A 26415-nucleotide genomic window follows, 5' to 3' on the forward strand; every position below is an offset into this window, starting at 1 on the left:
CAGCAGTGCAAAGCAGTCACAAAGGTCAAAGCTACGGGGTTAAAACAATGCTCCTGCCTTGAATGGTCCTCTGTATCCTAACCAAACAGAGGGGATGGACGAAAGCACAAATCTTACACAACATGCAACCACGTAAAACAACATGTGTGCTTTACTGAGGCCAGGCACCTTACGTGTATTTCCTCTCCCTGTGTGTCCTCTCCCAGTAACCCTATGGCATATGTACCATTGCCAGCTGCATTTTAGAGCCGAGGGGGGAGGGGCACCTAGGGATGTTAAGTAAGGGTCTACCTACCTAAACTGCCAGTCAGGCAGGAATTTGAATCTAGGTCCTCTGCCTTGGTGGCCACACTGTAAATGGGCGTGTTAGAGCCTCCTACTGGCTGACCCCCAGAGCAATACACGGCCATGATAAAGGTGGTGCCTTTTTCTTTTTTTAATTAGGATGTGTTGAAGAGAAGTCCAGCAGCACTCCCCAGTCATAGGCTGGGTGTAAATCATACAGCTGGCACACCCGGCACGCACTGCCGCAACCCTCCTGCTGCTGGCGCCTTAGGAACTGGAAGGAAAGCTGCCTAGCACACGGTCTGGCGAATTTTCTCCTCTGCTTTACCGTGGAGTTCTCAGGAACCAAGTAGCTTCTTTCTGACAGACATTACTGCTTTAGGCATTTTTCCCCCTAGGGGAACAGGATTTGTGCTTAGTCACTTTACTCGCCCCACAGCATCTGAAAAGTTGCTTTGCCTATGGTGAGCCCTCACTGAGGAGTTTCTGCATAGCGAACAGTGAGGAGTACCTGCCTGGCTGGAAACCTTCCTCCAGATGCTCCGTCCACAGTGACAAGCAACAAGAGCTAACATTACTGACTTTCAACCCACACTGTTTGTGGGGCTCCCATGAGGGAGGAAGGCTACCTGCCTATAGGACAGTTTCACCGAGCTGTTAGGACAGCTTCCTCAGAAGAACTATACACAGCCTGCAGGGTGGAGTCTAGAGAACTGGCTTCCTCAGAGGAGAGGCAGTTACTACTGCAGCTGATTCACGTCTCCCTCCTTGTTTGTTCTACAGCACAGTCAATTTCAGTCACTCATTTGGGTCTCTACCGTAAGTCACTAGCAACCTACAACTGATAACGAGCAGGAGTAAAAATTTAGAAATCGTAAGGCATCAAGACCCGTTAAATTCTGACAAAACCTCTTTACCTTCATTATAACTGGGTTGCCTTCAGTACAGAGTTAGAATTAGGAAAACTACACTTTTATCATTAATTACACAATTTTTACAAACAATAGTGCATTTGTATTATTGTATAGTATATATTTGTTTATATGTAATATATACAATCAATATTATGTACATAATACAAATGTATTATTAACCATGCACTGATTATGTGTTTGTACATACAAATGTATAAGTATGTGCATCAACAATATCATCTTTTAGAAACAGAACCCTGAGTCCAACTGATTTCACTACCGTACAAAAACTATGAGGATGGGCAGTAGGAAAGCACAGAAGGAACTCACTCCTTTTTCATCCCAAGTAAGTATCGGGTTCCCACAGGCTACTCAGAGCCGCCTCCCAGAGCAGGGCTGTAAGAGCTGGAGTCTGCTGAAGGAGCGCAGTAGTGACTCCCAGAGTGGGCTCTCCGCACACACGGGGTCGGGGTCACTGCTCGAACCCTCTCCAGGTGGTCTGATCATCAGTGTCCGATCATGGGTGACAAAGTGACCTTTCACGCTCTCTAGAGTTTGGTACTCATGGAGCAGAGCATCCATAAAGCCTAGGGCCTGTAGAAACACATCTCAGGGCCAACTGGAGGCCTACCAAGTCAGAAGCTGTACTTCTGAGGATCCCTGCAACGTCCAAATGCACCTCATGTTCCTGAAGCACTTCTGGGAGAGCGCAGGGAAACAAATCATTATTAGTCGTCTTCCTTCTGTTTCATACTGCATTTCTGGACAGGGTGGCAAGACCCTGATTTTTGTTGCTTGAGATCAGCAGTGTAACAAATTTCACTTCCAAGCGGTCCTAATGAACACAAGACTGGATAAAACAAACCCAGCCTCTGCCCTGGCAGACAGGAGCTGAATATAGGGTGGGAGGCTTTGCAGCAGCTATGAAGCTAAGGCCGCGCCATTATGTCTGTCCTTCCTGCAGAGAATGGCCTAAAAGGAACTATGCAGGAAGAAGACAGGCCTAGATACTAATGCGCTCTCTCTCTCTCTCTCTCTCTCTCTCTCTCTCTCTCTCTCTAATGTGCTTATAGCCTCTCAGAGTCTGAGGCTGAAAGCACCACTCCCTACCCTGAAATCCAAGGACGCCAAGCCAAGCAGGGCATATTTCTCCTGTGATCTAATGCTTTTACATGATCATTATCAGCCATTGGTGGGAATTATTGACTCTGAGAACCCGGAGCGCATTACTGGGAAATCACTTATGGACTGTCAAAAGCCTCTTCTATTCACAGGTGGGAACTCTAGTTAATCTTCATTAACCCTTCAGCCTTCTGATCCATCTGTCCCTTTAGCGCCCGTGTCCCTCCTTCAACGTTAGAGTCGCTTTCAAACAAATTTTCCTTCTCCGTAAAGCTTGTCCGCATTTGGTTTGCTTTTCAATTAAGGCATCCGTATGGCTGGGGGGAAAAATCCACGAAAATTCGCAGCGCTTTAAGAATTGTAGGTTAGAAACATTAAAATACTGAGATTGGGGGTGGGGGTGGGGAAGAGGAGTCAAGGCTGGAAGCTGATGTCAAATGCTTTTCCATACCCAAGGGTGGAGGACCATGCTTGTGAGTCTTCCTGCCAGGCTGAAATCCTGGGTCCCAGAAACTCCTCTGCACTCATTCTGACAGCCCCTGACCCAGCTTCCAGGTAGGACGACTAATGCTCCCATTATGTTTGTCTCTGGGTGCCACTCCATAATGGCTCTCTGATTGCCACTAGGCTTCTGTGACGGCTGCTTTCTTTTGAACTCAAGCAATTTTGTCAAATTACTTTCTATTTCAGGAGGCTGAGTAGGTTTCTGATGCTTCAATACAGTGTAGATCAAAGTTTGAAATTCTCCCCTGGTATACAGAATATAAATATATAATGAAAATTGGCCCGGTTGGTATACAGCCCTATTAATGTTCCTTGTGTTTGTGAAATGGTGATTGGTCAGCCAAGAGTCTATATTTATATGTACATGCATATACACATATATACGTGAGGTGGGATTCCTACTCTCCAAAGGCTTCAGTGTGATGATGTATACCACAAAGGTGTCCCGCTTCTTTCCTTCCTACCCCCATTACCACCACCAGTCCCGTCTAACATCTGCGAATTGAAATAGCCTTTAAATATTTACTTCTTTAAATCACCAAGTCTGGCTCATGAAGATTGAGTCCCCTACAAGAACGGCCTGCACTACATGTCTGTTAGATGACCTTCACCCTGAACCCTAAAGGATCATCTTTCCCATAATCAGCCCTTGTCACTTGTGAGAAAGCACAGAATTAGATTTTCAGACATCTCGGCTAAAGACAAACCATACAGACATTTATACCCAGAATTACTTTCTGAGTTGTTACTGTTACAGACAGAACACAGCTATTCTCTAACCAGGCAAAAGTATTAAGCTAGAATACTCTCAGGGCTATCTTCCGTGAAATCAAAACTTCACAGCGAGAGCAAAACCTATAGACTGAGAGAGGCAACTGAACTTATACTTAAAAGCCTGTGTCAAAACAGTGCACGAAAATGCCTTGAAGCTCCCTTTTCCTCCCGAAGTGGTGTGGGTTTTCCCCCCATGCAGATGAACCCAGGCTTATCCTGGAACTCTTGGGCGAACTCCAGTTTGACACCTTGTTCTCTCATTCTTGGGAAGGGAGAAGGAAAGGAGTTGCTGTCAACAGGGACAGATGAACGCCTTTGCTTCCATTCACTATTCCATGAGCCACCTGAACCTGGCCTTGTCAGGCTGTTTACTGCTTTCTCTACTGAGAATCTGAGGGTATCTTGATGGACTACTTAAACTGATACACTCCCTAGTCTGATTGTTCGAGACCAAGATAGGGTATCTTTTGTTTTGTGAGCTGGGCATGGCACTTCTACAGCATTTGCTCCAGAAAACTTAGTGCTCTGTGAAGCAGTGAAATTACCCCTCTGTCCTGTAACGGAATAGGGTAAAACGTGCGAGGTAGCAAAAATGCTCAATGGGTAAAAAGCATTTGCTGCCAAGCCTGAGTTTGATACCTGAAAACCACAAGGTGGTAGAGAGAACGAGCTCCCACAAATTGTGCTCCATGTCCCCCAATCTGTCTTGCAAAACAAACAAAACAACCAAACCCAAATTTCGGAAGAGGTAATGTTATTAACAAACGCATCAGGTGGACTTGGTGGTGCAAGCCTGTAACCTCAGCTACTTAGGAGGGTAAGTCACCAGGATCACTGGGCTGTCCTGCTTAAGGCAGGGGATGATGCTACAGCTCAATGGTAGATTCTTTCCTGATGTTCAAGAGGCCCTGGGTTTGGTCCTAAGCAGAGGTGCAGAGAGGGAGAGGGACTGAGGCAAAGACGGGAAGCAGGAAGAGGATAAAAGAAAGAAAGAAAGAGAGAAAGAAAGAAAGAAAGAAAGAAAGAAAGAAAGGAAGAAAGGAAGAAAGAAAGAAAGGAAGGAAAGGAAGGAAGGAAGGAAGTAAGAAGAAAGGAAGAAAGAAAGAAAGAAAGAAAGAAAGAAAGAAAGAAAGGAGAAGAAAAGAAAAGAAAAGAGGGGGCTGGAAAGGCAGCTTCTGGGTGAGTACTAGCCTCAACTAAGTATGGAAGTACCTGGAGCTAGACCATGATGGCTGACTTAGTGGACTCTCTGAGGTAAGCTGGGAGAGTTAACGAGGGGTGAGGAAGGAGTGAATGCAGGTAATGGCATGAGTTATGAAGGAGAATATAAAGCTAATTGTTTTTCTAGTTCTGTTTATGACGGCTCTGTTTGTTTGGATGGTGGATGGGTGCATACTATTTAACATTAAGTGAGTAAAACAGCGTAAAGGTTCCAAGGAGCTTCTGTTTTGAATGCCAATTCTATCTGTATAGAAGACGTTCAGCTAGTGGCGACCTTGGGTCTGCTTAATTTTGGTGTGTGATAGTTTCATTTATTGCATACATTTTTTTTTCAAATAATAAAACTTACAAGGAAAAGAAAAAAAAGTGCAAACAGGCCCGACGATATAGCGTGAGCGTCAGGATGGCAAAATCTTGGGGTGAAATCAGCAGGCGTGGAGGTATTTCCCAGGCTGGACTGGGATGTGTGTGCATCTTCAGCCACGGCCTGTGTGTGGCCCTGTGTCTCTGTTCTGGCATACAGGGTGTTTAAAGCATTGGTAAGGTCAGCATTGGTAAAGCATGGAGGGTCAGGAGCCTAGTAGCTGGTCCCTACAGTACTGGGGTCCGCTTTGCTGACCCCCTGCTGCAAGGCGGAGATCTGGGTTGCTCTCTGGTTCTCAGGGCTCAGAACACACCAAGTGCAGGAAATGGAGTTCGGTCCAACAAGCATTTAATAAGCATACAATCTATGTGTAAGGTGGGGGCCTTCTGAAAAATGGAACAAGGATCTTGTCTTATGGGTCTTTCTCCAATGGGAGACTGCAGACCCACACACAGCCTTGGGCCTGGTGAAGCACTAAGGAAGTGAAAAGAGGGCTGGGGAGACATTTGAGGGCGGGGAGGAAGTTTTTCTGCAGGAGGTGGTGGCATTTGCGCCTCAAAAGTAGCTGGCAAAAGGTGTGGGCAGGTGGCGTGTGGGTGGAAGGCATCCCAGCTGGAGACAGCACAGCAGGGACAAAGTGTGGGGGCAGCGGCAATCTGGAGGGAGGGAGGGAGAGAGAGAGGGAGGGAGGAGTACTCAGTCCTGGGTCTGGATCCCTGCCAGGCCTTGAATCCATGCAAAAGGGTCTGGAATCTATCTGAAGGGACTGCAGAAGCACTAAGGGTTCCTGGCTGTGCTTGAAGAAGGGACTGAGCTGGGAGGGAGGTAGAAGAGAGGCAGTCACATGCCCTTTTATCTCTCCTCCTCTGTGTGTCTCCATTCCCACAGTAGCTACAGTAGCTAGGAATTCAAGGGTGCGATCTGGATCAGAGCTGGTCATTTCAGTGACAGCAAGCGAGGGATGAAAGCCTGTCATTGTTTTCCCATTCTGTACTTTACCCCGAAAACAAAACTGCAGGAGAAGAGAGAGAAATTGGGAGTTTTTAAGCTCAATGGACCCCGCTGACCTAAACTTGTGCTTACGAGTTAACAATATTTCTAAGCTGTCCATCAGAAACAACTTAGAAGAATTTGGCCTTTTGAAGGCTGCCAGGCCTGAAGCTGTGGGCAAGATTCTCTGCTGGAAGAAGAGATTGGCTTCCTCCCAAGACTGGGAAAATGGAGGTCGACAGCTCTTGCTTTTAACAGGGTGAAGACCGTAAGTGACAACACAAAGTCTTAGTGAGCGCGAGGTTCATGTGAACCCTGGGAGAGAGACCAGAAACGCAGGATGACCTGAAACTATCATGGAAAATTCCCCAGCAGAATTCCTCTGCCCACTCTCTCTTGGCTCAGGTTGCTTGGGGCACAGGATACCCAGACACTTGCTTCAGCAGAGACACATAAGCTCTTGGGCAACACGATCACCAACAGAGTGGGATTGGTTGTACTTCTATCAGCCTGAAACAGTCGAGACGGAAGCGACACATGGCTTGATGAGCTTCCAAAAACACAGAAGAAACAGTTGCGGGGGCAAGGTGGCTCTAAATTAGCAATGGCTGACTTGCTTATGCAGAGGGTGGCCTCCTCCGGCAGAGGACCAGACAACGGTCATGCCGTGTCAACAGGCAAAACCCTTTTCAGAGATGGGAAAACTGACATAAGGGGAAAGAGGGCAGTCCGCATCCCTCTCAGAAAAGCAAGTCCACAGGGGGCAGGGGGGGGGAGCATGTGCGATGCCTTTTCCACCTGGTCAGACATGTCTGTCAATGCATGGTACTGGAGGCCTTAGAAAAGAACCCTTCTCACACAGGAATGGAGACCGAACCCAGACCGGCAGTGATGTAAAATCGGCACTGACCGATGGAGGTGCGTGCTTAGTATAAAAACAAATTTGGGAACTAGAATGAAAATGTTGAACCAGAAATAGGAAAACTTGGGACTTGTGGAGTAAGTCCGGAGAAGACGTCTGAAGAGGTGGCACCCCAGAAAAGGCCTGAAGAAAGTGCGAGGTGTAAGGCAGGGCTGCTCCGTGCACTGTGGATTCCAGATGAAGGGCGGGCAATGTTTTAGCCCAAGTGTGTACCCGACGGTAAATGGTAAATGTGACAAGCGTATTGGGGGCATGTGCCAGATGGACCAGAGGGACTGAACAGAGGAAGAAAGGCAAGCAGAGCTGAACCCCAGCAGGGAATGGAGTTGGGGGGTGGAGCGGTCGGAGACATTGGTGTGAACCCCAGGTCCTATGGATAACTGGGTCCCTCTTCTAAGTGGGATGATATTTGGGGAAGCCATTTAGAAGGACTTGGTTGCCATACGATGACAGCAATGGTAGTGGCGGTCATTCACGAGACTGGAGTGTGAACCCCCACTCATGGCTGCTCCATTACAATGTTCTCCAGAAATCCCAGTAGACATCATCGATGGGAGATGATAATCAATCCGCCAGCGAAACTCTGTTAACCCTTTAAGAACGCTCACCTGCTGGGATTGGTGGCAGAGGCCCTCAGCACTGGGGAGGCAGAGGTAGGAGGACATTTGTGAGTTCCACGCCTGTCTTGTATACATAGTGAGATTCTGGTTTAAAAATTAACCAAAACAAAAGGGCCCACTAACCTAAGCCACATGCCCCAACCACTCTGAGCTGTCACCTTAACAAATAAATAGGCCTTAGACAGAAAAAAGGGGGGGGCGAGTTTCTGAGGGAAAAAATGTTGGTAGCACCAGTGACTTGGGACCACATCAAGCTAAGGATTTAGAGAAATCACTTTTTCTAAACCCAATCGTATGTGATGACAGATGGGCTCTAAAACCAAGGTTTCTAAGCGGGATTAAGACTTGGCATCGGGGCTAACATTTCTGTTTCTGTCAGCCAGTCCTGAAGGAAAGCATTTCAGAAGAGTCCACACACCTACCCCCGTTGGTGATGCACAATCGATTAACTACCATTTCCGTTACAACCCTAACACACACAATTTTACTGTGGGAATAAGCAATGGAGACCTCAAAACCATTAAACACACAGTGCCACTGCTAATACTCAGCTCCTGTCAGGACACATCTGCCTTCCTTTGGAAGGAACATGTGGCTGACGCGACCCCTCCCTCTCCAGATGAAACTGCTGAGACTGACCAATTATTTACCTTCCAAAAACAATGACTCTGTGTTTGGCCTAATGAAAAAAACATAGGGAGTGATCCTCCAGTAACCTCCCCTTCAACATAAATTACAGAGCTTCTCTGAAAATCAGAGACGGAAAACTATTTTAATTATGACACTAATTTAATCTCCTGCAGCCGTATTGAGTCATGCAACACGAGGCTCTCTATGGAAGCCTGATGTTCCCCACCCTATATGTGTGCCTCTTCTCAGCTCTCTGACTCTCGTGGAAAGAATGCCTTTGAGACACAAATCCTGACACCTAAGGATCTGTATGTGGAACTAAATATCCCGTAAAATGAAAAGGCTATAAAAACAGGCCCATGATTATAAAAATTCCGATTATTAAGCACAAAAATAGTACACAGATATATTTCATAGGCGTGCTTTTACTTAGCTAGCAACAGCTGCCTTCCTTGAGTCTTGTGAAATGCACCCCTTTCCGCCTTGCAGACATTCACTCTGTGAAACGTGACCCTCAGAGAAACACCTGCTTGTCTCAGGTAACCTACCTCTCACAAGGAAGAGGCATTGTTAGGTTAGGGAGCTGGTCTCTGAGAAACTCCAGCAGGTGAGTAATATCTCAATTCCAACCACCCAGGATGTGAACCAGCCATGCCGCTGCACACGGCAGTTTCTCTGAGACAATTCTTGCTGTTTACAGTGTTGCCTCTACGGTCCAAGTGGTAGGAAGGAGTTACGAAACGCTACGGAAGGGAGCTTTGGAAATTGTCTGAAGTGTTGAATTCCTAACCCCAGATAGCAAATTAGCACGTTAAAAGACGAACATGTGTTATTGAATTTTTTTTTCTATGTGAAGTTTTTAATCCACACCCATACTGCCATTTTTACCTACTAACCATTTAAAAGAGCACACAGGCAAAAACAGGTCCATAAAGATAGGCCAGTGCAACTTGAAACGCCAAATGCCTGCTGACTGGGTTTATGAAAAATTCTACGATCATCAATTAGGACTTTTAATTCAAATAATTTTCTCATAGACAGTCTTAAAAACTGGATCCTAAGTAATTGACCTCTTATGCAATGGACGGTAATCACATTTTTTTCAGTTTTGTATGACCCCCCCACCCCCGCCTTAAATTCAATTACAGTTCGGAGCAGTTTCTCTCATTTGCACAGACCTACAGTGTGCAGAGCACACATCACCACCATGTATTCCACAAACGCTTTAAAGGCTAAAGGAGCGGCGTTTCTGCCCCATTACTCCTCAGAAAGCCTCATTAGAATTCAGATACTGTATGCAATGAAGGCCGGGAGTGGAGCCCAGGATGGCAAAAATCCCCTGAAAATCCAGCAAGAGGCAACCTGCTGCCCTAGAAGAGGAAGGCCTCTCCCATAGGGTAAGGGCCTCAGAACCAGTCTTTCCAACCTTACCTGGTACGAGCAGTTCTCCTGATGTACCATCTCAGAACATCCTAGGACGCAGACCCCAAAGCTGGACTGTTGGGCGAGGCTGCGCAGGGGAAGCGCTGAGCATCCACAGGCGCGGGAGAACGCCCTGGTTAGGCAGGGGCTCCCCGCAGATTAAAATGGATGCTGTTCCGCTGAGCAACCTGCGCAGTGGCACTGCCTGTGCTGGGAAGCGCGCAGCCACAGAGCTTGCTCTGAAGCCTCCGAGCTGCTCTGCTCCTCCGGAACCGGGAGGCAGGCTGCTGAGCCGAGCTGGGACCGGCCTGGGGGAGGGGGCGGGCGCATCACCCGCACAATCAGCCAATTATATTATAGGCACAAAGAAAAGGATCTGTCTGGGGCTGGTGTGACCTTCTGGTGCTTTATGAAGGCAGTTAACTGATGTGGAAACATTCTAGTACTCATTATAGAGAAAAAGGCCAGCGAGGGAGAGAGAGAGAGCGACAGACACAAATCAATGTTGCAGTTGGACATTCCTAACCTGCTACAGCAAGCATCCTTCCTGCCCGCTATTGCTGCTTGGCTTGTGTTTATGAAAGCCAAGCCTTAAAGATCTTTTTGGAACTTTTAGCGTGCTAAAGGGAACAGTACATTCTGAATACATACATGCAAGGTTTGGATTCATGCTTCATTTTTAAAGTGTCTTGTCAACTTTCTAACTAAAGGAAGGGCTTTCACTAAAATACTTTGTAAAATATTTTGTAATTAAAAAAAAGGATACCTCAATTACTTAACTGCTTTTACTCAAACAAAAATATGATGGAACCATTATTTCTATAATTTTTGGAGAAACTTATTAAAATGTTAAGGTTGGTATTACTTATTCATTACATAAAAATTAAACTTTTTTTTAAAAGGTAGGGCCTTGCATGTGTAAATTACCTAATCCATGACTTGAATATACAGACATCCTGATGTAACACAGGTGATCTCTGGGACAGACTATCCTCAGAACCTGCGTGGGAAGAACTTGGGACCTATAGATCATAATCAAATGAAAGACAGGTTGGATCACATATGTTTCTGGGAGAAAATGGGGTCCAATCTCTGAATGGTCTCAAGGGCCACTCTAGGACTCCAGGCTATGTAGAAGGGAGCAAGGAATTCTTCAACGCAATGATGCAAAGTTAAGGGAGAAAAATAATAAAAGTCCTTGTTTCTACTCCGTGATTGCCCCAAACAATTCACACTGTCATTTCTTTTGTGTCTCTTTGTAAGGTGAGTGTGTACACACTCTGGCAAGGGTGTGGCAGTCAGGTTTGTTCTTTCCCTCTACTACATTGGTCCCAAGACTCAAACTGAGGTCATCAGCCTTGGTGGCAAGCACTTTGACTCACTGAACTGTCCATCTCTCTGGCCCTTCTTGACATAAATGGTCCTCAGTGAAAATCTGACTGGCTTCAAACCATCATACTTTAAAGAAAAAAATCCCAAGGCTGACATTTTAAGCTACGTTCTGCTTTAGTTTTATGGTTTGCCCATGTGCGGCACTCATTTCATACCTCATATCAGGAGGATAAAAAGTGGTAAGAGAGGCCCAACCCCATGTTCTCTAAATTTGACCTCCAGTACAGAGGGAGTCGGCCATGTTGGACAAGGGGCATCTGATAATAAAGCAGGAGTCTGGAGTAGTAACAAGTTTACTCAACCGTAAGATGGAAGGAAGACTATAAAATGCTACCAGAAAGCAAAACAATAAAAACTCAGCCCATCCAAACTCTAGCCTTCCCTGCTGTGCACACAGAGCACATCCGTATGGAGTGCAAGGGAGCAGGCAGCATGGCTGGCATCCCCACTCTCCAAGACAGAGCACCTCACTTCCAAGGCTGTTGGGACTTCACTTGAGCAACAGGCTTGATCCCATGACTCTGGTTCCTGAATCTACAAGCACGCACGCACGCACGCACGCACACATACACACAACTTTCTGGACTCTGTTCTTTTCTAAAAACTGGGGACTCTGGGATATATTACATAAGCTCCTGAAGACATTATATCAAGTGCTTTCTTTTTTTCCTTTTCCTTTTTCTTTTCTTTTTTGTTTGTTTAAACACAATCCCACTCTTCACAGTTGTTGTTCCAGAGACAGTGGGAGAGACTTAGGGGTGGTTTTGGAGAGAACAGATTTCTGACACTTGCATCCCAAATGCTGTCCAAATACTCCCCAGAAGGCATAAACAAGACAAAAAGGGACAGATGAAGCAGGCTGGTCTGAGTAACTGTCCACCGGAAAGGACTTCACCCTATGATTTACATTATGATTTGCCAACGCAGGAAAAAGAAAAAAAAAAGCTTTAAACAAAAACCACGGAGAACATTTAAGCTAAAACACTTTGGCGAAGGACATTAATATTTGTTATTTTTGTCTAAAAATAATGACAACCTTTTTGTCTTAAGAGAAGTCTATAGAGCACTGATTCTTTTTCTTTAACTTACTTTTTTATCTTTTAGCTTCCCATTAAAATCATTGAGTTGAAGGGCAAACGGGATGTCTCGTTGGGTGAACGCTCTCAAGCCTGACCTCAATTTGATTCTTGGAACCTACATAAAGGTAGGAGAGAACAGACTCCAGTAAGTTGTCTACTGACCTCCCACCCCAACAACACACACACACACACACACACACACACACACACACACACACACACACACTTTAAAATATTAAGTCGGGTTGGGGATTTAGCTCAGTGGTAGAGCACTTGCCTAGCAAGCGCAAGGCCCTGGGTTCGGTCCCCAGCTCCAATAAATAAATAAATAAATAAATCAATCAATCAATCAATCAATCTTAGACTGAGTACCAGATACTATGCTGTATAGCCATAATTCTAGTACTGAAGAAGCTGAAGTGGGAGGGTTATGTTTGAGGACAGTCTGGCTACACAGTGAAATGTAAAAATAAAGAGAGCCAAACACTTTAAACTTTCCATATTTCATATTTAGATGGGGCCTCCAGAAATGATTTAATCCACTATTGTTGCTTTGCAGTTATATAACTTGAGGCCTAAGGATGCTGTAACACACCCACTAACAACAAAAACAAACAAACAAACAAACAAACAAGAGTATCCAAATAAAGAAAACCAAGAGAGCAACATTGTTTTCCAGTTCCTAGCAACTGAGTAGTCTCTAGGTCCAACAAGGTTGCTTTTACCTGACAGAAAGACAGTTTATTCACAGTGTGAAGTATAAGGAGGTGGGGCTGCTGGGAGGTTATGAGGAGGGATTCATGCCCTCTTAAAAGAAGCTCCAGGCAGTCACCTTACAAGGGGCACAGTGAGACGTGGGCTGCCTATCAATCAGGAAGCAGGCCCTCACCAGACACTGAACCCGCAGTGCCTTGAACGGTTTCTAGAATGATAGAAATTAAGTTCTACTGTTTAGAAGGCACTGACTTTGTAGTTTACAGAAACCTGGACAGACTAAGACAAACAAACGTTCAGTAGGATTCAGCAGAGACCAACTCACGCGGACTGGGCCAAAGCAGGCCCAACCCAGAATCAGTGTGGCTTGACTTAAACCCCATCCAAGGTATGCATATAAGGAAGAAAAGTGAACAGCATTTCTCAATCAGCAGACTTGTTTATGCCACTGTAAAACGACTGTGTTTTTAAATCTCAAGAACAAATTTTCTTTTTCCATCGTGGCCCATAGGAGAAGCACAATACAGAGCTGGGTTTTAATTTTTCTTAGGCTTATTTTTTATTTTATGTGTCTAGCTGTTTACTCGCACACCTGTCTGTGCACCACACGCATGTGGTGCCCATGAAGGCCAGAGGAGAATTAAGTACCCTGGGACTGGGGTTACAGATGGCTGTGAACTGCCTGTGAATGCTGGGGCTGGACCCTTGGTCCTCCGGAAGAGCAGCCACTGCTCTTCACCCCTGAGCCATCTCCCCAGCCCCAGAGAACTGCTCTGAACCGGTCACATGCATGGGTCATCAGAAGTAAACTTGGGTCAGGGACTGATATGCAGGGAGCACAGGAGACTTTCTCACATGTGCTATAAGAACGGACTGTTTGCCTTATATGGGTATATGCATTTGTCAGCCTTCACTGAGTAAATATTAATATTTCTGCATTTTATTAAATATAGTATTTACCTCAAAGAGGTAAAGAAAAAAAAAGAGCTACTTGCACACGCTTTTTTTAAAGCTCCAGTTAAGTACATTCAGGCTAATGCCTTTACAGTGACACTTACTGATCTATGAGCCCTACGCTGAGATGAGTCAAGTAAATGAAACGGACTGACGGATGAGTGGAGGACTAGGTCACTGGAAAGCTCTGACAGAGCATGTTTAGTAAGACATCAATCGCAGACTCTTACGAGGTAGATAAACCATCATTTGTAAAAGGCTGGAGACTCACGGGCTCTGACAGGAAACTAATATATAAATTAGAATTTGTGAAACAAATTTAAAATGTTCCCAATGAAATGTTAGGGGTCGGGAAGGAAGGAATGGGGGGCAAGGCAGGTGAGCAAGGCAGTGAGCATCCTTCACAACAGGGGAAAGCAGCCAGGCGCTGTGTAGCTTTGAGGGACGTGGCCTCTTAGGATGATAAAAGCAAAGAAGTCGGGAGGACTACTATGAACATCGGGGTCCATCAGTGCCCAGGGTAAGGAGGACAGTTCTCTCTGTCGTCGCTGGTGTCAAGTCTAGTAACGAACCTTTGAAGATGCTTCACAACCCAGCAAGTCCTTTTCAAACAGCTTCCATGACTCTTACACCTTGTAATTAAGACAGATTCCTCCTGGGTACAATTCAAAGCAGGGTTTCGTAAGATTACACACAGACAACTGTTTACAATACAGAGTTGAGCCAAATGCCTCCAAGGAGATGTTCTGTGTATGTTCACTAGGAATTGAGAGGAGGAAGAGAGCTCTCAGTGAGGGTGAACATTTCCTTGAGTTTGGATCTCAGCAGGCACCAATGGGAGATGACTAATCCTGACATTGAAGAGACTGGGGGACAGCCTAGAATATCCAATAAATCTTTACCTCAGACACTAGCAACAAACACACACACACACACACACACACACACACACACACACACACACACACACACGGATTCTTTTTCTTTCTGTATGAAAAAAAAATGTTTGCCTGGTGGTCTGGTGGTGGTGGTGTTGGCTTTGAAGGTAACGGAAAACACCACCAGAGAAACGATGTTTGGCCGCACCTAGAATTTTCTCCAGAGCCTCCCAAAGGAACACAGCTCAATTAGTACCCTGAGTTCTGTCAAGTGAAAGTCCTGCCAATGATTTTAAGTCCATAACCGTAACATAACAGATTCACGTATCTGTGTTGACTTAAGCCGACCTGTGATGATTTACAATTGCACACATCCAAAACTAATCTTCGAGTGAAAGCCCACAGTTTCAGGGCAAGAAGCCATGGGGATGTGGTTAGCAAGGTGAGAGGAAGGTGAACTACCATGGAAGGGTAAAGGAGAGAGAGAACTGTCAGTCATGTATCTGCTTCAAATGCTTCCGAAGTAGAGGAGAAACACAGCCAGGGCCGAGTGTCCTGAAAAAGAGGAAGTTATACGCTATTCTTGTGAAACTGTGAGCGTTAGGGCTGGAGAGCCCTGCCGCTGTGGATGAGAAGTTGAGGGGCTGAGTGAAAGAGCAGTCTGCAAACACTCTTCCCAACCATCAGAGACCAGGGCGGTTCCATGAACATATTACAGAACTTTGGTGTATTTTCTCAGTGGAAGACCAGGGACCGGAGAGGCGGCTCTCTGGTTAAGAGCACTGGCTGCTCTTTTAGAGGATCTAGATTTGACTCCCAGCACCCATGTGTTGGCTAATAATTACCTATAAGCCCATTGCCGAGGTATCTGACACTCTGGTCTCCACAGGTACCAGGCACACACAGAAACACAGGCAAAACACCTATCTATACCTGGGGCGGGGGGACCACACATGAGGTAGGCATCAGGGAAGGAAACAGCCAGAAGGCAGAGTGTGAGGGTGATGGGTGGAAAGTAACAGAAAGACCAGGTCCTTGAAGAGTTGATAAGGAACACCTGGTATGTGATCGTTTCACTTTGGAAATGAGGACGTGACTATCATCAGGTTACACATAGGTGCTGGCCGAGGAGAATGTTCTGGTGGGTATAGGATGTAGATGGCAGAGTGGCCCCACTGGCAGCTGGAGGCTGAGGCTTGAGGGCTAGAGGAAGAGCAGAGAGGCTGGGCAATTGTGGGAGAACCTTTTCCAAAAGATTTCCTAGGGGGCTTGCTATGCTCCTTGAGGACTCTGGTATAGAAGGACAACAGAAACAAAGAGCGTAGTTGAAACTCCTAAGGTGCGTTTCGTGTAGGCAATGAACAGGCAGCAACTAACAGGAGAAGTGTTAGAATTAGACAGTGAATGAGTAAACACTTGCAGATTTCATGAAATATGTTCAGTACTGTGTTAAAGCTAACCCCAGTGGGCATGCTGAGCAAGGAAGGGGTGCACGACTAACGAGCTGCTTGTTGTGTCGTCCCCCCCCTACACACACACTGTATTGTGTGTATCTGGGGCACTCGGTGTTCAAGGTCGGCTCACTGGTCACTCCCACTCTTGCTCAGTTTGTAGTCTGGATAAGAGGTGATATACATCAGAAGTCAGAGAAAATCAATCGCCTTTGTCTCTCTTTTAAAGCAAAGTTTGTGCCATCGGCAGACGCCTTCTGTCCAGTGGTGAATCATTTTCAAAACCTCTACTCCTGGTGCACATCCTGATCACCCACCAGATGCGCTGTTGGGGAGAGGCTGGGCATATGAAGACTGCAAAATCCCAGACACAGGCAGCCTGGCCCCTCCACAGCCCGGTGCCATTTCCGGATGTCACCGCACCCCATACCTCTTTCTTGTCTTTCTTTGTGTTTTAACTAGATTGCCCAATGAGCATCTTAACTGAGGCTGTGACTTCTGCAAGGGAGACCTTTGGAGTGACCAAAGTCACTCCTTGTGTTACAGACGAGGTCAGGGCACCCAGAAGACACTGGCAAGGGGATAGCTCTACACCTCTTCTCCAGAAATGCGTTTAGAAAACCAGAAACTGGGACTTAGAGGAGAATAAAAATGAGACGTGTAACATTTCTCATCCTCGGAACCAAACAAGAGACCTGAGATGCTTATAAATAATGTGGAATAATTTGCTCTAAAGTTTGACTATTCTGTCTCTGGCTTAATGCTTGTTATTTTAGGCTACACTGAAAACACCTTCCTCAGAAAATTAGTGGTGTGAATCAGTGGGGCTGATTTTTTATTTTGTGTAGTATTAGAAGCTCCTTTTAAAACTAAAGCCTAAATGCAAAATGATTTAAAAAAAAACAAGTGGGGTTGGGGATTTAGCTCAGTGGTAGAGCGCTTGCCTAGCAAGCACAAGGCCCTGGGTTCGGTCCCCAGCTCCGAAAAAAAAAATAAAAAAAAAAATAAAAAAAAACAAGAAGTTTTTTTGTGAGGATAAAATTAACTTGAGGTCGAGCTTGTACTTCTCTGAAAACATGCAATTCTCCGGTTACACACACATATTTGAAGGCATAATATTAAAGATGCCTGTTACAGTCTTACTCCAATTAGAGCTGACATTTCTTTTTGTATTTTGCTCTGTTGTGTCTTATCAAAAGAACCCCATTTCACGGAGGCAAGAAGTGGTAAGTGGAACCAACTCTCGGTCATGGCGCATGCAGTAGTCCTGGGAGGATTATTCGCCGAGTGTATCCAGAAGTTCGGTGGCAAAGGACTGACAACCTTACTCATAGGTGATACTGAAAATATACATCAATTGCTTGCATTTCTTATAAACAAGGTAATAAAAGATAGAACACTGGTATTTGTAACAGGCAACAATCTGCAACGACACTTCCTCGTTTCATGCGCTGGGCACTCTCTTGTCATTGTGTAAGCTGTGCCAAGCAGAGGAGCCTGACCTTAGCCTGGCTTCTTGGGCAATGCAGATCTTTCTTCCTGCCTGGAGAGTCATAGGCATGAAGTTTTCAGAAAGGCTGGCATAGAGCAACCATGTTCACAGTCAAAGGCATATTGACCAGTTCAACTATCCAAGAACCCAGTAGGGCAAACTCAATCTGTTGATGTCAAAGATGGAGTGGAAATACTGTGCATAAAAAGAAGGGAGGGGCTTGAGACCCCATATGAACAACAATGCCAACCAACCAGAGCTTCCAGGGACTAAGCCACTACCCAAAGACTATACATGGACTGACCCTGGGCTCCAACCTCATAGGTAGCAATGAATATCCTAGTAAGAGCACCAGTGGAAGGGGAAGCCCTTGGTCCTGCCAAGACTGAACCCCCAGTGAACGTGATTGTTGGGGGAGGGGGCAATGGGGAGGGTGGGAGGGGAAACCTATATAGAAGGGAGGAGGAAGGGTTAGGGGATGTTGGCCTGGAAACCGGGAAAGGGAATAACAATTGAAATGTAAATAAGAAATACCCAATTTAATAAAGATGGAGAAAAAAAGAAGAAGGGAACAGACTGTCCATGATAGGGGCTGAAATGCTATATTCTTCTTACCATTCCTCCATAGGCAACTTTTCCATCAAGTCCTACAGATAATCTCACTTGTATATGTACCATGAATTATTTTTTACATCTTCATATTTTAATTTCCAGCTTTATGTTTTGGGGACTTGAGGATGAGGTGTTTAGCACATCATTATAATAGGTGCAAATTAGTCTCTAAAAATACCTGCTGCTGCCCTGGGTTTCTATAGACACAGTTTGCAACTAGGTAGCGTTATAACAGCCAGCACTCTCCCTGCAGAATAATGAGGCAGGGCTATCTCCAAGGGAACTGCCGAGGCACCTGTTTATGGCATAGTCCCACGGCCTCCCCAGTGTGCTTTCTGCCCAAGGCAAGAGGAAATTTGCATGCTGTAGAAAATTAACAGCTGATGCATAGGTACAGATGTGATGTCTTCTCCAGTTGTTTATATCTTTAATGATGGTTTTACCTTCACTTGAGAGGGAGAGGGAGAGGGAGAGGGAGAGGAGAGGAGAGGAGAGGGAGAGGAGGGAGAGGAGGGAGAGGGAGAGGGAGGGAGAGGGAGGGAGAGAGGAGGAGAGAGAGAGAGAGAGAGAGAGAGAGAGAGAGAGAGAGAGAGAGAGAGAGAGAGAGAGAACAGAGAGGTGGGGGAATTGACAAGGCTTTCCAAATTTCAAAATAAAATCAAACAGGTTTTTCAAGAGAAACCCAGGGTAGCACCAAGTGTGTTTATAAATGTGTGCGTGCATACATGCAGGCATGCTACTGCACACAAAGGGTGTGTGGGAGAAGGGGCATGCTTCTTTTTTGCCCTCTGGGTCTTTGAGTAACCTGATAATCTTATGTATCAATATAGGTACATTTATCTAAAGCCCTGCATGGAACCTCTGACAACAACAATAATAAAAATAATGATGATGATAGTGGTGGTGGTGGTGGTAGTGATGATGATGATGGTGATGATGAACTCTAACCTGGGGGTGGTTGATTAAAACCAGTTGGAAAGGTGCCCCCTAGTGGACAATTGTGTTTATTCACTTAGTTTCAACTAGCAACAGGATAACAAAGCAAAATGACCCTCAAAGGTAAGATATAAATCTAAGTGCCATCTCAGTGATATCTAAAGAAACAATAACAACACAAGCATGCGTCTTCAGTCATATCAGTTAAGAATTATATAGGTTACAACAATGTTAACATATCCAAAGTTAACATTCAGGCTGTTCCTCAATGTTTCTACAGTTGATACAACCTTGGACCAGGATTCAAAGAACTACTCCGAGTTCATGGTCATTTGTAACTACACAGTACAGAGGCAGCCTGGGCTATGTGAAACCCTGCCACAAACCAAAACAAGAACCATCTCTAGGCTTGGCCAACTGCTTCATACCTACAGCCCTCATGTGCAAAACAGGCTGATTTAGAAACTGTCCTCTGTCCCTTCGGGGCTATGAGATGACTGTATTTTAAAGTCAAGCTGATTTTTATAACCTGAGTTTTCCAAATTAGCAATACAAAATTCATATGCTTTGTGCAGAACATGGGGTGAGCCAGGAAAACACTGGACTTCAAACCAAGGTAAACTGCATTAAGGTGAAATCGGTTACTATTTTTTTGTGCGTGTGTCTGTGAATGATGTGTGTGCACACACTCGTGTGTGTAAGTAAAGGCACATGTGTTATAGCACTGGGGACAACTTCAAGTCTTGGTTCTTGCCTTTCACCTCATTTGAACAGGGCCTCTCTTTTCTTGTTGTCCTTGGTCTCCTCAGAGCTGGCCTGTGAGCTTCTGAGAGTTCTGCATGCCTCATGTTGTAGGAACATGAAGGTTACAGATATAGTTACCACGTCCGGCTTCTACATGGGTTCCGGAATGTGAACATGCGTCCTCGCATTTCCAAGGCAAATACTTTACCCACTGAACCATCCCAGTCCCCAGTTACTATTTTATCACCATGGTAGAACATAATAATATATAATTAAACTGTTAATATACTCTCTAAGAAACTATTATAACTCATCAATGGTCCTTAAATATACTTTTTTTAAAAATGCAGGAATACTGTTGAAACACTATTGTTTACAATGGATGGTGCCCAAGAGTTTCTTCGGGGACATTCTGTCAGCTTTTCTGGGACCAGTTAGGCAACAACATGGACTGGGTTTGCAATCCTTTGCAGTCTCACGGCCTCACCGTGAGACAACGCACCTTTTAGCTTAAAACAAACACTAGTCTGAAAGTTTTCCTAGTGTATAACGAAATTGCCAGAAACGCATTTAATGATCTAATTAACTTGCTTAACTAGAGCAACTGAACAAGGGTGCCTCTTCTGCTGTAGAGGCCTATCTTTCCAGGATGTAGACGTGCTGGTTAGGAAATGATGGTGTTCAGAACTGAGCTGGAAGGTGAGCTCAGAGGAGGGCTGTTGTCAGTCACGGACTGCTCTGAAACATTCAAGTGAACCAGGACGTTAATCACAACTCCTCCAAAACTCAAATTTAAATCAGCTCTCCATTGAGAATGGCAAAGAAGGAGTCTTTCAGACACACAACCTGGGCCCCCAAGATGCTCACATGCAGGGACTGTCAGGGCTTCTTCATTTTACTAACTATGCCAAGACAGAACATAACGGCCCAGAACAGAACAGGCTCAGTGCGGATAAGCCTGGGTTGGTTTTGTTCTCTGTACCCATCCGTGTATCTGATGTGCAGGACAGAAGCGGACTTCCCTATCTTCCTCCTATGTATCTCACCTGACTGCCTCAGTCAGGGTCTCTCATAGGAACCTAATGTTCACCCAAAAGGCTGGCCAGGGCGTAAACCTGGGGTCTGTCTTGTCTTCTGCAGCTTCAGGTCTGCTGCATCCAGGTTTTCACCCTGCCCCCTCCCTCTGCCGGTGGGGGCTGTGCCGAGCCTTGAGCTCAGGCCCTCAGGATGGTATGACACACACTTAGTCAACAGGGCCATCTCTCCAGGCCCCATTTTCAAACTTCACATTAACCTCCAGGAGGAAACACTAGAAAACACAGCACGATTCACTGTGCAACTCTTCTATCTGTCCGCTTCCTCTCGCTGTCACTTTCGAGACTGTGCACGGCGGGCGACTGAGGGCGTCTGCTCCACAGACATCAGTGGGAACGCGCTGATGAGAAGGCAATGCCACTCAAGATTCTCACAATCAAACGCCTTTGCAGAGCACAGAAGAGATTTCCTTCAGACGGCTGTCACTGTGAGTACAGCAATCAGACCTTCAGCCCTACTTTTATAAATTTATAAAATACCATTTAGGAAGAAATTTAAACCCACTACTCGCCTTGTTCTCCTGACTTGATAATGTTTTACCTCTTGATTTAGTTTCCGGTCTTATAAAACATGAAGGGCTGGCAGGCTTACCCCTTCAGATTAAATACGCTTCTCAACCCATAACAGATGATGTCACATCATGACTTAGTTTAAACTCTCATTCCCTGCAACTCTTAAGAGCTTAAACCCTATCGCTCCCACCGAGTTCACCTCCAGACTTCCTTTTGTCATCTCAAAATCTTACTCACTCCTGCAACTTAGATCTTAAACGTCCCCCCAATGCATTAAAGGCTTGGTTACCAGTACCTGGAGCTAATGGACCCTTTAGTGCCTAGTGGAAGGAAATTAGGTCCTTGGGAGAGAGCCCTCGCAGGGGACAGTGGGATCCTGGTCCCTTCCTGTCTCTTTCCTTCTTGCATCCTGAGTACCTCAAGGTGAACAGACCTCCTTTGTCTTGTCTTCTTGTCCTAATGTGCTTTGCTGCCACCAGGCCAAGTAAACATACACTGAAAACTTTGACAATGTAAGTAAAAGTAAAGCTTTCTCCCTTCTGAGTTGATTTCCCCAGCACATCGTCAGAGTAATGAAAAGGGAACGTAACGAGCTGCAGCCCACGAGGTGGTCCAGGAAAAGCCACACTTGTGTCTGCTCAGGGTCTTCACACAAGCTGCTTCCTACCCTGCACTCTAGTCCCCTGCCACACAAGCTACCTTTATTACTTAATGTGGGAAGACCTTCCCCTAGCTGCTATTTCAAATCAGGTTCTATTAGGTTTCTCCCCCATACCTCAGCACAATGTGTTAACCATTCAGTCGCTTTGGAGATGTATAGTGCTGACTTGCTCCAGGAGACAGCTGGGGACCAATTGCTCAATGTATACTCCCACACGGTGCATCTAGCAGTACCGGACATATAGTGGGTGACAATGAATACTTGGGTGAGCTAATGAACACAGATCCCAGGAAGTCTCTTCAGGGAAGAGAAGTGCCCACAGCCAATGCCATTGCTGTTATTATTACAATGTAGCCAAGCTATCCATGTGGCTACTTGTCTGACTTCAGCTGAAGCTCACCAGGGAGCCAAGAGGCTGACTGCCAGTTTGGAAGTAAGCCTGGGAGGCTTGTTGGCCACAGTTCCCTCTGCTTTGAGCTGTGGTAATGGCAGGCTCTAGGGGGAACCCTAACTTTACAGATCTACCTACCACAGGGCCAGGACTGAGTGTGTCCACAGGGCCAGGACTGGGCCTAAGGGCAGATAATTGTTTACAGGAACTTAAGTAAGGTTAACAATTACCGATCTGCAGTAGCAGACTGCTCCTGATTCAATATCAAATTACTAAGTGGAAAGGGATGAGTTATGGAGTCCTCTTCCTCCCCTCCCTGGTTTGCCACCTTATGGGAGATATTTTTGGTTCAAAGCAACTGACTTGCTATTGCAAACTTGCACAGCCTCTAAAGTCATACTGATAAATCCATAAGGTCAATTCTCACCTCGAAAGAATAATAAAGTACCCTAAGTGACAAGGAGAGCAGTTTGAAGGCAACCTGGGCTTGTGGAAGATGGACACGGTTACATTTGCCTGCTGACCCTGGAAATTTAGGGCACGTTTTAAAAGGATATAAAAACAATAAATGAAGAGAACAGACTAAGTGTTGAAACCAAGGTAAAACCTACGGTTTAAGCTGTGGCTTTCCATAAAACGTTCTAATGTGTTAGAGAGGCGAGCACAGCTCATGTGTCTGTGATCTGCATTCTCTTTCTTTTCTTGGTGGTGGTGGTGGTGGTGGTGGTGGTAGTGGTGGTGGTGGTGGTATTGGGGTGTGTGTGTGTGTGTGTGTGTGTGTGTGTGTGTTTGTGTCTGTGCATGTGTGTGCACATACTAATGTGACAGACAGAAATTCATATCAAGTACCTTCCTTAATCACTCTCCACCATAGTTTTTGGGACAGTGGCTCTCACTGAACTTGGAGCTTGCTGAACTGGCTGGCCAGCAAGCCCCAAGGATCAACCACCTTCATCTCTGTGGCGTGGATTATAAGAGAATCTGGCATGCATGTTTTTTTGAACCTGAGTTTTAAGGGGTCAGGCTGAGGTCCTTATTCTCATGTGACAAACACTTGACCCTCTGAGCCATCTCCCCAGTCTCCTCCCCCACACTCTCTCTGTAGAAAATGGTTCTTATCTTCGCCACAGTCTTTCCAGAAAGGAATCACACAGAACTATGGAGGGTGTCGTCCTCATCATCCAGTCTGTATGGCAGAATAGTCATGGATCTGTGTTTGGGTCAGAGAACACAGACCTGGCTGAGCTAACGACAAGCTGCATAGACTCTTGGTTAACATCTGTGCACACAATCTCAGCTTGATGGTTACACTGAGTACCTGGGGAACGACTCGGGTTTTTCCCAGATAGTGAGTAGGTTAGAGCCCTGTCTGCCTGTATACACGAGGACAGTCTGGTATTCGCTCCTGCACAGCTCTGCTCCTGTTATCTTCCTGAGATAACACACTACAGGAAATCGATGTTTCTTGTGCAAACAAGAGAGCTCCCAAATCCAGGCAAGAAATGCTCTGGAGGAAGGATTTAATGCTCTGCTGTGACTGGCATTTCAGTCACGCTTTGCTTTTAGTTCGAATAACATAAAGATTTTCAACTTACTAGTGCATGGGAGGAATGATATCAAATCCTTCTGAAGGAGACTCTAGTTCTTCATTTTGAAAAAAATAATAAGTGTGATTAAATATTGGAATCCATTATAAGATTTAATATTCACTCAATTATTTCCTTCTCTACAAATGATGGGGCGATGGTGCTTTTCATTGTTTTTTTTTTTTTTTAACATTTATTTATTATGTATACATCATACAGCTTTCTGTCTGCATGTATTACCTGCAGGCCAGAAGAGGGCACCAGACCTGATTATAGATGGTTGTGAGCCACCATGTGGTTGCTGGGAATTGAACTCAGGACCTCTGGAAGAGCAGACAGTGCTCTTAACCTCTGAGCCATCTCTCCAGCCCCGCTTTTCATTGTTTTTAAAAACTCTCTTTTGACTTTGTCAGTTTTCTATTGCTCTGGAGAGACATTATAACCAAGGCAACTAATAAAGGAAAGCATTCACTTTGTGGGCTCATAGTCCCAGAGAGTTAGTCTATGATCTTCATGGACAGAAGCATGGCAGTAGGCATGGGACTGGAGCGGGATCTACGTGCTTACATCTGGACCACAAGCATGAGGTAGAGAGAGCTAGCTGAGAGTGGCATGTGCTTTAGAACTCTCAAAGCCCACCTACAGAAACACACTTCCAACAAGGCCACACCTCCCAATCCTTCCTAAACAGCTCTACCAACTGGGGACCAAGTATTCAAATACACAAGCCTGTGGGGGCCATTCTCATTCAAGCCACCACACCTTTCACCACTAAAATGTTGACAATGTGAATGGAAAGATAAATTGAATTATCTAGCTGCTCCCATGGTCATGTCTTATCACTCAGGTGGGCTTTTAAATTTCACACACACACACACACACACACACACACACACACACACACACACACACACCTGCTTGGCTGTATACACATGCATATGTATATGTGCCCTCAGAGGCCGGAAGAAGGTATTGGATCTTCTGGAACTGGAGTTACAGGTATTTGTGAACTGCTTTATTATGTGGACTATGGGTGTTAGGAACTGAACTCAGGTCTTCTGTAAGAACAGCAAGTGCTCTTAACTGCTGAGCCACCTCTCTGGTCCCAGTTCTGTCTTTTAGGGCAGGGCCCTGAGAAAAAATGCAACTGTGGACCTTTAACTAAAAAGTCAGTATGGGCTTTCAGGATGAGGTTGCGGTGTAGCTCAGTAGTAAAACATTTGCTAAGAATGTGCAAGGCCCTGGGTTTGCACCCCAGGGGTTGGGGTGGTGGCAATTTTAGGATGACCATAGTTAATCTTTCAGCAAAGGATGGGGCTCCTGGAAGCCAGCAGAGGTCACCACCCACCACTGGTAAAGAGAAGGGAACCCAACCCAGTCATTTAGATTAAGTGATGTAGTACTTTCCTCATTGGTGTGATCAAATATCCAACAACAGCAACTTAAGGAAGGAAGGAAGGAAGGAAGGAAGGAAGGAAGGAAGGAAGGAAGGAAGGAAGGAAGGGTTTATTTTGTATCATAGTTGGAGGGTAGCTCACAATGAGGGTCTGGGGGCAAGAACAGGAGCTGGCTAGTTGGACTGTGTCTGAAGTCAGAAAACAGAACGATGAATGTTGTGGCTCAGCTAAATTTCTTGTTTTGATTCAGTGTGGGCTCCTAGCCCATGGAATGGTACTCCCCCCACATTTAGGATAGGTCTTTTGCCTCCATTAACCTAGTCTAGAAACTGCCTCCCCAATCTGCCCAGAGATTTAAAGTCACTTGCCTATAACTCTTGACTCTGAAAAATTAGTAATAATTTGATTAACCATGACAGATTCTATTGTGAAAAGAAAATGAATCTTGAGTCTTGGCATGCAAAGAAAGAACTGCCCCCAGAGGAAATGAAACTCGAGAGGGAGCTGGAGCAAGAGCACTAAGCTAGCGGCCACCAAGCACCTCCTATTGGCCAGCTGCTGAGTGTCAAGCTGGCCTTGCATCACCACCATTTTTTCTTGCTCTGATATTGGCACATCTCCCCAGTAGAGTCTATGACCCATGGCTGAAACTCCTCACTTCAGTTCGCCTGCCCCTCTCGCTTCATACTTACCAGGTTAAATCCCACCAGGGTGTTTGCGCCAGCTCTCAGGCTGACAAAGATGGCTAGAGGA

The 26415-nt window shown here is 45.5% G+C and overlaps 1 protein-coding gene across 3 annotated transcripts in view; it reads right to left on the reverse strand.

The window, feature by feature from the left end:
• The window catches only part of LOC116896801 (IQCJ-SCHIP1 readthrough transcript protein), a 737613-nt gene that overhangs the window by 44462 nt on the left and 666736 nt on the right, over positions 1-26415 (reverse strand). Inside the window, exon 1 of one of the 3 annotated variants that reach the window (XM_032898274.1) lies at positions 9778-10043. The exons of the other annotated variants lie outside the window; for them this stretch is intronic. Within the exon in view, the coding sequence (XP_032754165.1) occupies positions 9778-9807 (30 nt within the window). The 5' untranslated portion in view covers positions 9808-10043. Of the gene's footprint in view, positions 1-9777; positions 10044-26415 lie in introns of those variants that run through there. 3 annotated transcript variants of the gene reach the window in all.

The sequence above is a fragment of the Rattus rattus genome, chromosome 3, assembly GCF_011064425.1.
Source record: "Rattus rattus isolate New Zealand chromosome 3, Rrattus_CSIRO_v1, whole genome shotgun sequence".
Taxonomy (NCBI): Eukaryota; Metazoa; Chordata; class Mammalia; order Rodentia; family Muridae; genus Rattus; species Rattus rattus.